This window comes from Mustela putorius, unplaced genomic scaffold (genome assembly GCF_011764305.1).
Source record: "Mustela putorius furo isolate JIRA1106 unplaced genomic scaffold, ASM1176430v1.1 tig00000596_pilon_pilon_pilon, whole genome shotgun sequence".
Classification (NCBI taxonomy): domain Eukaryota; kingdom Metazoa; phylum Chordata; class Mammalia; order Carnivora; family Mustelidae; genus Mustela; species Mustela putorius.
In genome coordinates, this window is record NW_025421428.1 from 13698654 (window position 1) to 13711815 (window position 13162).

At 62.8% G+C, this 13162-nt stretch overlaps 1 protein-coding gene and 1 long non-coding RNA gene across 2 annotated transcripts; one reads left to right on the top strand and one right to left on the bottom strand.

The window, feature by feature from the left end:
- Positions 1–300: 300 nt before the first annotated feature.
- On the bottom strand, positions 301–13099 carry MYMK (myomaker, myoblast fusion factor). Its single transcript, XM_004757014.3, has 5 exons — positions 12841–13099; positions 8478–8592; positions 7548–7696; positions 4776–4892; positions 301–4310 (listed from the first exon to the last, which is right to left on the bottom strand). Exons 1-5 carry the CDS (start codon positions 12973–12975, stop codon positions 4161–4163), a joined length of 666 nt encoding a protein of 221 aa, XP_004757071.1. The 5' UTR covers positions 12976–13099; the 3' UTR covers positions 301–4160.
- Positions 8591–11849, top strand: LOC106006248. Its single transcript, XR_001180206.2, has 3 exons — positions 8591–8970; positions 10764–10905; positions 11666–11849. It is a non-coding gene; the product is annotated as an uncharacterized LOC106006248 (long non-coding RNA).
- Positions 13100–13162: the final 63 nt, after the last annotated feature.

Sequence of the window (13162 nt, forward strand, 5' to 3'; positions counted from 1 at the left end):
TGCTTCCTCTTTCCCAAGACCAGTCTAGCCAGCCCTTGACTCAGTTTACCCCATGGGCCGGAGTGGGCCTGCAGGCAAGGCTGCCGTCCCTGGTCAAAGGCGAGGAAACCCGGTGTGGAGATGGGTGTGGAGATGGGCCGACATGGGCCGCAGGGCCCCGTGCCGGGAGGGGTGTCCGCGGTGGCACGTGCCCGGTGCGGCCACTAAGCAGCTCGTGTTCTTTTTTATTTTATTTTTTTAAGATTTTATTTGTTTACTTGACAGACAGAGATCACAAGTAGGCAGAGAGGGTGGGGGAAGCAGGCTCCCCGCTGAGCAGAGAGCCCGATGCGGGGCTCGATATCAGGACCCTGAGATCATGACGCCCAGCAGCTCGCGCGGCTGACCAGCCCCCCGGTTACGCCCTGGGCCTTCCGCCGGCTCTGCAGAAGCGTCTGGCCCACATACCGGGCACTCCTTCCCGCAGCAAACCATTGCCTTCCTGCGGGTCCTGGGCCAAGCCCCTGAGGCCGAGCCCAGGGCGGATTCCTGCCCGGCCTGCTTTCGCTAGCTAGAGCTCAGCCCCGTTGGCGGCCCCCACGAGGTAGATGGGGAGCTGTAAAGCCTTTTTAAAAGGGGCAATAAAAGTTTTGGGTTTCAGATGGTCTTACTGAAGAAGCGAGGAACAGAGACAGGAAATGTCGGTAGCAGCAGACGCCGGCCAGAGCGCACAGACCGCCTCCTTCCCAGCACGCAGGCTGCTGGCTCCTCCCGGCCCCACGGCCCTCGCCTGGCTCCCAGCTCCCGGGGAGACGCGGGGGCCCCACATACACTGTTTCGTCTGCGTGGTTGTAAGTGTTTCTAACGCGTCTCCGTTTGCCGCGGTGGAGGCGGGCCACGCCCCTCCAACGGAGCCCCACACGCGAGTGTGCGTGTGTGTGCGGGAGGTGGTGTGTGCTTGGGCCCGGGGCACACGAGGTCTCCAGCAGGGCCATCCGCTGAGTCCGCTCTGTGCTCCGCAGGGCCTGGAGCCCGGGGCTGGCCCCAGAGAGGCCCGTGTCCCCCGCAGCCCCAGGCTCAGGGGCGTCCAGCAGGGGGAGGACGCAGCCCTGTCCTGCGTCCCACACGCTCAGCCCTTCTGCCCGTGTCACTTGGTGTCACTCAGGAGCCCCAAACCACACGTCCAGGGGGCTGCCCTGCTGCTTTAGTTCCCAACGGGCGTGCCGTCCCGAGCCACAGCTGTGGGCCGTAGCCACGGGGAGAGGGTTGTCTCATGAAGTACAGGGCACTGTGTCAAAGTCGAATTTCAGGTCAACAGTGATTCTTGGTTTAGGGTAAGCATGTCACGTGTACACACGTCCCAAATACCCCAGGAGATTTACGCAGGCAAAGTCATTACTTTTTATCAGAAATTCATGCATAACGAGGTGTCCGGAGACCCTGCATCACTGCCCCTGCAGCAATTTGAATTTAAATTAATGAAAATGAATGGATACTTAGCTCCTCTGTAGCTCCAGCCACGCGGTGGGAGAGGTGGCGAGCAGCGGGCGAGCCCGAGGGCCCCAAGCATCTCTCGGTCTTGAGCACCGTCTACCACCCGGTGCTCCGGGTTAGCCGGCGGCTAACCTCTGGGACTCCACGATCGCGCCCCGCTGGAGGCAGACTCAGGACTTCTGGTTCCCTAATCCGGGTGGGTGGTGGGTCCTGTCCAGAGCCCCCAGGGATCTGGGAGGGCCTGGGAGGTCCTTGCTGGCTCCCGGTGCCGTGACTGTCCAGTTCTAAGGCCTGAAGAGCCTGGGCTGGGCGGCAGTGGGGTTTGGCACTGTTTGATCTGAAGACCCTGACCTTCTTCCTTGTTAGTTTTGAGGTGAAGGGGCGGCCATTCTGGGGGGGGGCTCCCTTTTCTCCCCCTCCCGGGCCTCATGCCCTGGCCCTTCTAGAGCCACCAAGATGTCAACGTGAGCCTTTGAGCTGGAGGAAGATGCCACTAGGAGGGGAGTGAGACCCTGGGGACAGCCACCTCCGCAGCCAGGGTCCGGAGGCTGGGACCAGCCACTGCGCCCCGGCCCTTCGTGTCCTCATCAGCACGGTGGGGTCTCCATGGCGCTGAGCCTGCTCGGAGTGGCACAGCGGGCCTAGAGCCCGAGAGGCGGATGGGGCTGAGGGCTGGAGCGCGCCTCCTAATTGTCCATGACTTACAGACTTGGCCGGGCTCCCGGACAGCCTCATAAATCAGCGCGGCCACAGTGAGTAGCCTGTTCGTGTGGGCCTTACGCGCTTGGCAGGCCCCTCGCCTCCTCCCTGCTTGGGAGCACGCTACTGCCTCCCATTTTCCATGGGCCGCCGCAGACCCGGGAGCTGGGATGTGCTCGCGGGGCATGGGGGGCGCTGGGGGGGCTGGCGGAGGGCTGGGGAGGAAGCCGCCACCTTGGGGATGCCTGCTCCCAGACTGCTCCCCCAGGCCCCTGGTGTGCCCCTCAGCACCTTCCCTTTCCCTGCCGCGGGGGTCTCCCCTCGTGGAGCCGGGAGCCGGGCCTGGTGGGAAGTCACTGCAGGGCGCTCTGTCTCCTCCTGGGTGAGCACACGCATGTGGCCTGCACGTGTGTCTACAGTACATGTGAGTGTGCCCACATCCCCCACCAGATAAGAAGCCACTGGAAGCAGCATCTGGCCATCGTGGCGCCGGAGAAGGCGGGGACACGTCTGTCTGGGTGGACGGCACCGGAGCACGGAGACTCAGTTTCCTCATCTGGGAAGCGGAGCTGTGGCGCATCCCTGCTGCCCGCCGGGACGCAGATCCAGCGCGAAAGAGCTGAGCGGCTGCTCTGTCGTCACCGGCCTCCAGCGACAGAAAGGGGCTGAGCCGGCAGGAGGCCTTGGGCGTCCAGTCCCCCACGCGCGGGACCTCTGGTTGTCAGGGAGGCTGACAGACAGAGGGGCCAGGCTGAGGGGTCAGGCTTGTCCCCAGCTCTCTCCTGGCCCCGGAGGTGAGCAAGAGGTGACTTTAGGACAAGCTACGGGCCGCCCTCTGCCGTGGGGCTGGGTGCGCCTCTTCTGGAAATACAAACAGGCCCCAGACAGGTGTAGGTAACTTCCTGCCTGACAGATGTGCCCACATCATTCGGGAAGCTGGGGCTGCTGGGGAGGCTCAGGTTTGTGAGGTGACGTCTGGGAGGCCTGATCCCGCCCCCGGGGCTCAGTGCAGACGGGCTCGGGGCCGGGGCTCGCTGGCCTCCCACTGCACTGCGGCCAGCTGGCCCCGGGTGTCCAGCTGTGGGCCGCTGGCCTCTCCTCAGGTTTCCCTGCACCCGGACCCCCTCCCCACACTGGCTCTGAGCTCGGGCGGAGTGCTGGGGGTGCTCCGAGGACCCACACAGGTGCTCATGCCTGCCCGTGGGACGGCTCCCGGGTCAGGTGGCGGGTACGGCTCTGGGACCGGCGGGCTGGGCTTGGGGCCCAGCTCTGCCCTCACTGGCTTGGGGCCTCAAGCCCACCATTCCCTCTGAGCCTCAGGCTTCTGTCTTTAGAGCGGAATGATCGTGCTTTACTGCAGACTTGTCTGATGGATTAGATCAAGGGCTGAGTACACAGCTTTGGGAACCAAGTAAGGCACTGGGGAGTTTCACAGGTCTCCATTCCTGAAATGGCTTGATTCAGGGACCTGGCTGAAGGGCTGGCCACACGGGCCTGGGCCAAGGACAGAACTGCCCCTCTTCTGGCGTCGGGAATCCCGACCGGGTGTGTTCGGAGCCGGAGGGCACAGGGCATAAGTGGTGACGCTAGTTTCCAAGAGAAAACTGATGCTGTGAGTAGGGGGCGCGTGCAGAGCCCCTCTGCGGCCGGGGCTGGGCCGGAACTTCTGGGTGACGAGGAGAGGGCCGATGAGGTGGACACACAGGTTCCAGGCTTCTGTAGACACAGCTGTTGGCCATGACTGTGGAGACGCAGCAGCAGGAGGAGGAGGGTAGGGGAGGAGGGAGGAAGGTCTTTTCTTTCCAGCATGAAGTTTGGCCAAAGTGGAAACCTAGTACCTGGGGTCTCCAGGAGCACTCAGGGTGGGCCCCAGATCCCTGGGGACCTCTCAGGCTCGGAGGAGACGTTTCTCCGGGGCGCTCCTGGGTGTGAGATGGGGGGAGGGCAGGGGCTTGTGCGGGGGACAGGGACAGGGGCGGGCGGCCATGTCAGATACAAGCGCAGCAAAGGGTAGAGCAGTCCAGCTTGGCGGGGGGCCCTGCGCTTCCGGCCTTCTTGTTGACCTTGGGTAGCAGGAGGATGAAGGACATGGCCAGGGCACAGTGGTAGAAGCTGTGAACATAGGTGTAATCCCAGTCCTGCGGGGGCGGGAGGGGGGTTGGGCTGTGGCCCCGGGCTCCGCCAACCCTCCGTGCCTCGGGGCACCTGCCGGTCCCCCTCCCACCGGATCTGGCCGAGTACCTCCTCTAAGGGACCTCCCCTCAGCGTCCAGCCCGTGGGCAGTCTTTCCCGACCCCAGCCCCTGGGGTGCTGGAGGGAGAGGCACCGTGTGCTGGGCCTTTGACTGGGAGGCTGGGCTGCTCCCCCTCCCCTTTCCCCTCCCCCCCTCCTCCCCCTCCCCCCCCTCCCCTAGTCCTGCAGGTGCCCCAGCCTCAGGCCCCATCTTGCTGGGTCCCTCCTCTCAGATCCCCGCAGACAGCGAGAGCTGGGGGCCGACGGGCCGTGCTGTGGTGGGAGGGGGGCCTCCCTCCGCCCACCAGGAGGGACAGAGGAGGCAGCAAGGGGAGCTGCCGAAGCCCCCCGAGGAGCCCCGGTCCCCGTACCTCGAAGAAGAAGCGCAGCATGAGGGCCAGCGCCCCGAAGCAGAGGCCGGGGCCTATCTGCTGGGTGTAGACACTCTTGTCGGGGTATAGACACTTCTTCTCCTTCATCTGCTGCAGCTGCGGGGAGAGCGGCCGGGCAGGGGTCACCCGGCAGGGAGGCCGTTCATGGCTGGCTGGAGAGCTGGCCCCAGGCACCCACGTGTCCCTTGGCTACCCTCGGGCCGGGGGATGGGGCTCAGGGAGGTGCCCTGCGTGCCTGGTCCTGCGGCGGCAGGCCCCAAGGGAGCCCCATCCTGGATGGCTTGGTTGGGAACCCCTGGACCAGTGTGCCCAGTGAGGACCGCCCCCATCCCTGCCTGCCTCTTTGGGCTAACAAGATAACCCTTGCACACACACCCCTGCTGGGCAGCGGGGACCCCCAGGGGACCAGACTCAGCGAGGGGGTATTGGAGGGCTTACCCCGCCCACCATGTGGCCCACAGGGATGCCCGTGTTGGGGTCCGACAGACCCTTCAGTGGCTCGTGGATCAGGACCCATGGTAGTGCCCCTGAGACAAGCTGACCAGCGCAGGACTCTCTGCTTGCCCAGGTGTGCACGTTAGTGGGAGGCGTGAGCCGGCACTGACTCCTACAAGGATGGGTTCACGCACACGGACAACACGCAGTAAATGAGGGACCACACCCGGCACCTTCCAGCCCCTGGGGCCGAGGTGCCTCAGAGGGCCGCTGTTGGGGATCTCAGCACAATGCACACCGTGGATCGTGGACCCCTCCCCCGCAGGGCTGGGGCCCCCCACAGCCACACACACCTGCTGCGGGGGAGCCCCGTGCCAGTCGGGGTGGGCTGGCCCACCAGAGTCTGGGTGCGGTTTTCTGGAATTAGCCATTGCTGATAAAACATCAGGCCCCGCGGGGGCGCAGACGGCAGCTGGGCGCGGTTGTGGGGTCGGGGTGTGGTTGGCCACGGCCCTGTGCCTGCCCAGGGTCCCGTCCTAGCCTGGCCCGGCCCGCGGCCCCCACACCCGCCTCTCTCTGCTTCCCCTCCCTGAGGGCTGCTGTTCCCAACTCGGGCTCGAGAAGGGACGAACCTCTGGGAGAAAAATCCACCCTCATCCCAGGGAGAAACTGCCCTTGAAAATCCAAAATAAACTCCATGCTAAATGGTCTGAAAAACACAATTTGAGCCCCAGATGTAGGGAGCCAGGCAGACCTCTTGGCTCCCGTGGCGGATCCACAGCCCGAGGGCCGTGGAAGTCGCCGTGGTGCTTTCCACGGAAACTGGCGAGTGGCTTCCATTCTGGCTAATTACAATCAAACACAGATCCAGGCCCGCCAAGTCCTGCGGGAGGAACAGCCCCCCGGGGCAGCCTGTCCTACTTCCTGCCGGGGAGCGAGCCTGCACTATCGCAACCCGGGCTCTGTGTTTATGCATTCCGGCACGTTCATTAACGCGGTCTCTCCCGGGACACGGCAGACCCAACAGGCCTCCCCCGCTCTCACGGGCAGCTCCGGGGGCCTCCTGGGTCAGCCTTCCCCCTTGGGGAGGCTGGAGGGAAAAAGAGGCTCCTTCCTTTCTCTTGGGAAGTCAAGGCCCGACTTCAGCCGGTGCCGCGTGACTTCTTGTTGCTTGCTGACCTCTGTGAGCCCTACTTCCCTCATTAACTGAACGGCAGGACGAATCCTCTACTCCCTGCTGTGGGAGGAGCCGGACTTTATTTTCACTCCCGCAGCTGTAAAACGGGTTGATGGACACCTTCTGCGCCACCTGCCCAGCCTGACCCCTGTTCCCAGAGAACGGCCCTCCCGCTCCCTAGGTGGCCTGAAACCCCTCCACCCCATCCCCTGAGGCCCTGCCATCTGGGCCTTAATTTTGGGTCCTTGAGTGGGTGTGTGCCAGCACATGGAGTTGGGACACCCCGAGATTCCAGGTGGAGCTCCAAAGGGGCGAAAATGTAGCAGAAGGAGGTCACCTTGGGGCCTGCGCTGCTGCATGGCTGGAGAGTGGGTGCAGCCTCAGGCCGGCCAGCAGGCCGGGCCTGTGTTCTGGTCCCTGCAGGGTTCAGCTCTTTCCCTTCTGGGGTCCCAGGAAGTGCCCCTGGGTCCACTCTGCTCTGGCATCCCTTGTCAGCTGGGGAAGCGTGGGTGGCTTTCAGGCCTCGCAGCCAGGAGGGCCTTGGTACAAGAGAGCTGTGGGGAGGCCTGGGGACTGTGTGTCAGGACCCCCCAGGGGACCCAGTGAAGAGATGGCAGAGTTGCAAAGTCTGGCTCAGGCTGCCTCATCGCTTAGGGGCTATTCCAACTTCCTGTCCACTACACACCACAGCCTCCCTCCTCAAGGCTCTCCGCCTCCGTGAAGTCCTCCTAGAATCATCTAGGCTTTCGCAACTCTAAAGCAGTCATTCTCTGCAAAGAGTAATAATGATAGTGGCTGTTGCTCCCACGTGTCGAGCACATTAGAAGCCAAGTTCTATGCCAACACTTTCAGATACATTAACCCAACTTCTTTGAACCAAACCTCTGAAGCAGGTACTGAACTGTTCCTATAACAGCCACTTTCCAGACATGGAAACCAAGGCCCAGAAGTGGAGTCACTTGGGTTAGGTCCAGAGCTAGTGGGGACGGACGGCACAGACGGTCCGTGGGGCCGGGGGCCCGGTGTTCCCTGTCTCTGTGCTCTAGCGGAAGCCCCGAGACAGGGACAAACGGAGACCCCGAGGTGGAGGCGTCACGGGGGCGGGTGTCCCCGTCCTCCGAGGCGCGCATGGTACGCACCCACTTTGTGGCAATGATGAGGACAGCCGTGCCGATGGGGCCCGAGTACACCCCGTAGCCCCAGCGGTCATGGTGGATCCGCACCGCGATGGTCAGGACGCCAAACATCACGAAGGTCGACCTCTTGGGTTCGTCAAAGTCGGCCAGCGCTGTGGGTGGGGGAGGAGCCGGGAGGGGTGAGCAGCCCCTCGGCCTCCCCCCCGGCCATGGCTCCCCCAGACGCACCCCAGAGGCGCCCCAGCCAGAGAGACCCCCAGGGCCCAGCCCAGTCACCCTGAGGCCTGAGCTCCGGCTGGGTGTAAGGTACAGACGGGGACAGAGCTGCGTGGGGGTCACGGGCAGGGCATGGCACACCTGCCCCTGAGAGCCCCAGGACCGAGGACAAAGACACGCAGGTAAGAGACAGGAAAGATGCGGGTCCTTCACGGAACCTGGACAAGTACCAGGGAGCCCGCGCGACGGGGCCCGTGTGTCCTGACGTTGCCTGTAGACGGCGCTAAGTGAGAAGAAAGTTGCAGAAACTACACTTTTGAGCAATTCCAGCCTTGGAGAAGCCTGAGCTGATGGTGGTGGGCACGGCGGCTGGTAAGGGCCTCAAGAAATGCCCTGGGGGCAAACCCTGGTGTGCAACAGCGGTCTCCCAGGCAGGGGGAGCTGGAAGCCCCTCCACGGGTTCCAGGCCAGGCCCTGCCGCGTGAGGCGCTCCGGACAAGGCCTCGTTCACATGGGGATTGAGCCGGAGGCAGGGATGGGGATCGGGACGTTTAAAGACGGTGCGTCCTGTCTCATCCATTAAACCGGGCTTCGAAGCCCAGGAGAGGGCAGAGACGCTCCCGGTGCGGTGGGGGCAGTCAGAGGGCTCGGCTATTTCTGGGAGCGGCAGGTGGATGGTGGGGTAGGGACACTGGGCGACAGGGCGCGGCCACTCACCCATCAGCGAGACCCACATGCTCAGCGCGGTCCCGTAGACACTGAAGTACTCCAGGACGTCGTGGCGCATGAAGCAGACCACCGACAGGCCGGGCCCGTCGCAGGCGTGGTGCAGCTGCTGGGAAACCGCGGCGGTCAGCGGCTGGAGGGGACAGCACAGGCCCCAGCCGTGCCCGGCCCCTGCCGCTCCCCGCCAGCCAGGCCACTCGCTAGCCGCGAGACTCAGGCAAGTCATTTCGTGCCTCAGTCTCCCCACCAGAAAAATGGAGGTGCCGCCAACCACTCCCCTCATGGTGTCTTGTGGGGATTCGACAAAACGTTCCCCTGAGGGGTTGGGAGCCTCAGATGTGCTCAGAGCCCGGCCGGGCCTCTCCCGGTGCGTGTATGACGTGACCACACGGAGTCCAGGCATCAGTCCGTGAAGCCCGCCGAGGTGGGGACCCCGAAGACGCGCCCTGCAAGTTCCTTCAGCACCTGAGTTTACTCAGAGCAGGTGTGTGTGCGTTCCCTCAGCATCTTTGGGTATGAAGCTGTGGCCTAGTTTTTGGATGCCCGTCAGCCCTACAGGGGCCTGGGAGGGCCTTCTCCTGTCGTGAGTGGGCTGTCCCAGCGGGGAGGTCCTCAGATGTGAGTGGGCACCGGAACCCTGCGGGGGGGGGGGCGGTGAGGACTTGCGCTGCTCCCCCCGCAGGGCTGGGTGGCGTCCGAGGTTTGCACTGTTAGGAGTTTCTTGGGGTGCTTCCAGCCACCCTTGTGGAGCCCATTGTTTAGCTCCAGTTTCCTTAAGGTCCTGGGAGACTGCGGAGACCCCCGTGTTGAACACGGCATGGCACGTTCTCCCGTCTCCTGTAGTCTCCCCAGCACCTTATTTAATAGCAATTAAAAAAAAAAAGTTTTATTTATTTATTTGACAGAGAGAGAACAGAGTAGGGGGAGAAGCAGAGGGAGAAGCAGGCTCCCCATGGAGCAGGCGCCTGACATGGACTCGATCCCAGGGCCCTGGGATTGTGACCTGAGCCAAAGGCAGACGCTTAACTGACTGAGCCACCCAGAAGCCCTTTAATAGCAATTTTTAAGACAGAATACCTTTGTGGAGTATTCTCAAAGCAGTCAACTGAATTCTTACAGAAAACAACAACTCTCTCCTTTTGCATACACATTTCATCACTTTAGGTAATATTTAATTATGTGATGTAATTATTTTGACAAGTCCCACGGGTGTAAACGAGTTTGGGAACCAGCACAATCAACTCTTGGTGAGCCCGGCTCAACAGGAGGGAGGGGGCGTCCAGGAGATCAGCCCAAGTCTGGAGGCCCAGGGATGTTAGAGGGGGAGCAGGAGCCCTGGGTCGCCCAGTGAGTCAAGTAAGTCGGGCTTGACTTAGAGCTCCTATTGGTTACAATCATAGGTGACCGAAAACAAGGGTGCACCCAGGAGGCATGAATAGAGGTATAGTGTCCAGAATGAGGGAGGTGACAGTCCTACTTCTCTGCACCCTGGTCAGACCCACCAAGAGAACAGGGTTGAACTTTGTATGCTGCACCCTTTGAAGTGATGCAGGGAAAGAGGATGGAGGAGAGCAACTAGGCTGTGGACATGACTGTCTAGCTGGGGAAATATAAGCTTCAGGTAGGGCCTGATCAAGGTGCTCAGACCTTGGGGATAGGGCAAGGAGAAGGACTCTGGATGCGCACAGTTCTGGCAGGCAGAGCTAGGCCCTGTGAGTGACATGGATATTCTCCTGCTACTTCTGGAACTACATCGCTCCCCACACTGCCCAGCCCCATCATCTGGAGCTTCTGCTCCCTGGCCTCTCCCTTGTAGGACAGATCACCATCTATGATCATAGACTTAATCACTGTGAGATTATTGGGAGTGTCCGCCTCGGCCCCATGAAGGGCAGGAGAGCTCTGTCTCAGCCTGGCCAGGCGAACACAGGGTCGGGGAGGCAGACTTTGGGGTGGTTGGGAGGGCAGCTGACCCAGGAGGCGGCTCCCCCAAGGCCCTCGGCTCATCTCGATCAGGCAGGTGGGGAAGGGGAGACTCAGAGCAGTGCCACCTGCCAAGGGCGCTGGGCAGAGCAGTGCCTGGCATCTGGCCCCCTGCCTGTGAAGCCTGCCTCTCTCGACGCAGGGGTGCACTTGGCCCATGATGGGGCTAGCAGAGGTGGAGTGCGCCGGGGGTCTGCTGGGAGATAGCACAGCCTCCAGAGGCCCACCTAACGGATCCCTGCTTGGTGAGCTTAGGTGGGTGGCCGGCAGCCTGGGGCCTCCTCTGTCGAACAGGGACGAGAATACCCGCTCTCGGGGACGGGCCGGGGGACTCCGTGTGATGGGGCAGATGGCACCGTGTTGGACACAGAAGTAGCGACGGCGGCAGGAGGCTTCTGGCCAGAACACGGAAGAAGCCACATTGGAGGCAGAAAGGGTAATGGTGTCGCCTGGGGCTCTGGGAGAAAGGGGCTGAGTGGGGCTTTGAGGCCCGAGGACATTTGTCACAGGAGGCAGCTGCTTCTGCCACTCTGGGCGGGACAGGGCGGGACAGGGTGGGCCTCTTAGGTCAGCCTGGAGGCAGCTGGGGGCCAGCCCAGCCCAGCGGGGAGGGGCGGCCTGGCATGTCTGTGGTTTCCGGGGCTGGGTCTAACATAGACCTGGGAACAAGACCCCCAGCTCCTCTCCCCGGCCCTAAGACCCTTGTACCCGCGGAGAAGTCCCAGGTCCACTCTGTGTCTGGGTTTCTCATCTGTCAAATTGACTTCTTGGAGCTCACCCAAGCAGGGCTCCCTTGTGGAGCTAATGGAATGGCATTGGACGAGATGCCTTGAATGAGCCGAGAGCCCCAGAGCGCATCTGCGACACTCAGGTTCTTCATCTGTCCAATGGGCTGGTCACAATCCCAGGCTCACGGGGAGCCGAGAGGACTACATGAGACAGTGTGTCCACAGCACGGGCACGGCCCAGAGCCTGGACCCTGGCCCACAGCCAGAACCACTGCGCCCAAGATCTCTCCCACCCGGGCGTGGAGACAAAAACCTTAGGCAACCCCCAGTCCCAGGTCCTGCTGCCTGAGGGGGCACCAGCCCATGCGCACACAACCTCCCCCGTGGCAGATGAGCGCAGGTTCGGCTCACGAGGAGGTCGGCGTGACAAGTGCACGCATGTCTGCAAACACGTGCGTGTGTTCACAGACCTGCCCGCCCAGGGCTGCCCCGAGGACCCCGACCCTCGCCCACAGAGGCCTGGCTGCTGGAGCAAGGCCAGCCGGCGGTGGGAGCCGTGCGAGCTTTCACATGTCTGGCGCTGCCACAAGGCAGTGGCTGGGGGAACGCTCGCCTCCCTGGTGCAAGCTTCTTGCGGGGAGCCAGGCTGCAGAGAAGGGTGAGTCTGACTGGAGCTGGGGCGGCAGACCGTGGCGGGGGAGGACTCAGAGGGATACAGGTCGGCCCAGAGACACAGGTCGGGGATGGTTAGAGGGATGGGTCGTCGATTAGGTCGGTAGAGCGATGATTAGAGGGAGAGGTACGTAGGTCGGAGGGTAGGACCCACAGATAGACCGAAGCTTCAGGATGGGAGACAGAGCCGCAGAGACACATGGGGGTCCGGGGGACAAAGCCAGACAGGGAAAGACCAGGAGGTTTGGCCCGAGAGCAGGTTCTGTGGAGACAGAGCTCCAGAAATCCAGAGGGACCCAGACACAGACACTTAGAAAGGGAAAAAGGCAAAGGTGGAGAAAACCCACAGGAAAAATGCAGAGGGAGAGCGTGCTGCTGGGAGGGAGGGACGGACGGACAGTCGTCAGCCTGTGCGCCGAGGAAGAAGGACTCGGAGGGAGACACGGGCCTCCGAGAGCAAGAGACGAGCAGATGTGAGCAGGCCCTCCTGAACCGGGGCCAGCCCCGGAATTCTGGAATCAGAATCACCCAGGCCCTCCACATTCCCTAAACTCCACTAACCCCCTCCCAGGCCTGGCTCAGCCCCTTCCTCGCGGCCCAGCTGCCCTGTGCTTGTAGCTGAGAGTGTGGTAGGAGCGGTGGTGGCGGAGGGAAGGGGGGGCCTGGGGTGGTCTGTCGGCAGCAAAAGGAGGGGCCCCCCCAGAAGACTCGAAGGGCTCGTCCTGGACCAACCGCCGCTGACCCACTGCGGGCTTGGTCTTGTGCGCACCAATCCTAGGGTGGCTTCCCGACCCAGACGGGGAAACTGAGGTCCAGAGAGGAGGAGGGGGGCCCCCCAACCCTCTCTCCCGGTCTCCAGACTCTTTCCTTCTCCTCCAAATCACTTTTCTTCCTCCCCGGTGTAGGCAGGTGATGGAGAGATGACCCCTTCCCTGTGTCCCTGTGCCTTTGGGCGAGTGGCCCAGACTCACCGCTACAAAGAACATGGTGAAGAGGTAGACCATGGCCTCCATGTGGAACCGCCTCTTGGCAGCGATGCTGATGGTGGGGAGGAAGGCCAGGCTGCTGAGGGTCGGCAGGAGAAGCTTCGCCACGAGCGTCCCCATGGGCCGGGGTGGAGGGGAGGGCCCAGGCCTCCCGGGTCCCCAGGGCGGAGGAAACCAAAAGGGACGAGTCCTGCTCCCTTGAACGGGGGCTCGGAAGGCAGCTGTGGTTCGAACGCCCTGGAGGGAGGCAGGGACAGGAGTGCATATGTGAGAGCCCAGGGATGGGGTCCAACAGCTGAGATGCCAC

What these genes read in the sequence shown, in the direction of transcription:
- MYMK (XM_004757014.3), bottom strand. Translation starts at nt 12,975, where the DNA reads ATGGGGACGCTCGTGGCGAAGCTTCTCCTGCCGACCCTCAGCAGCCTG. An exon ending in TCACCATGTTCTTTGTAGCG is followed by an intron (nt 8,593 to 12,840) that starts GTGAGTCTGGGC and finishes GTTTCCCAGCAG; the next exon opens with CTGCACCACGCCTGCGACGG. An exon ending in CATGTGGGTCTCGCTGATGG is followed by an intron (nt 7,697 to 8,477) that starts GTGAGTGGCCGC and finishes CCCCACCCACAG; the next exon opens with CGCTGGCCGACTTTGACGAA.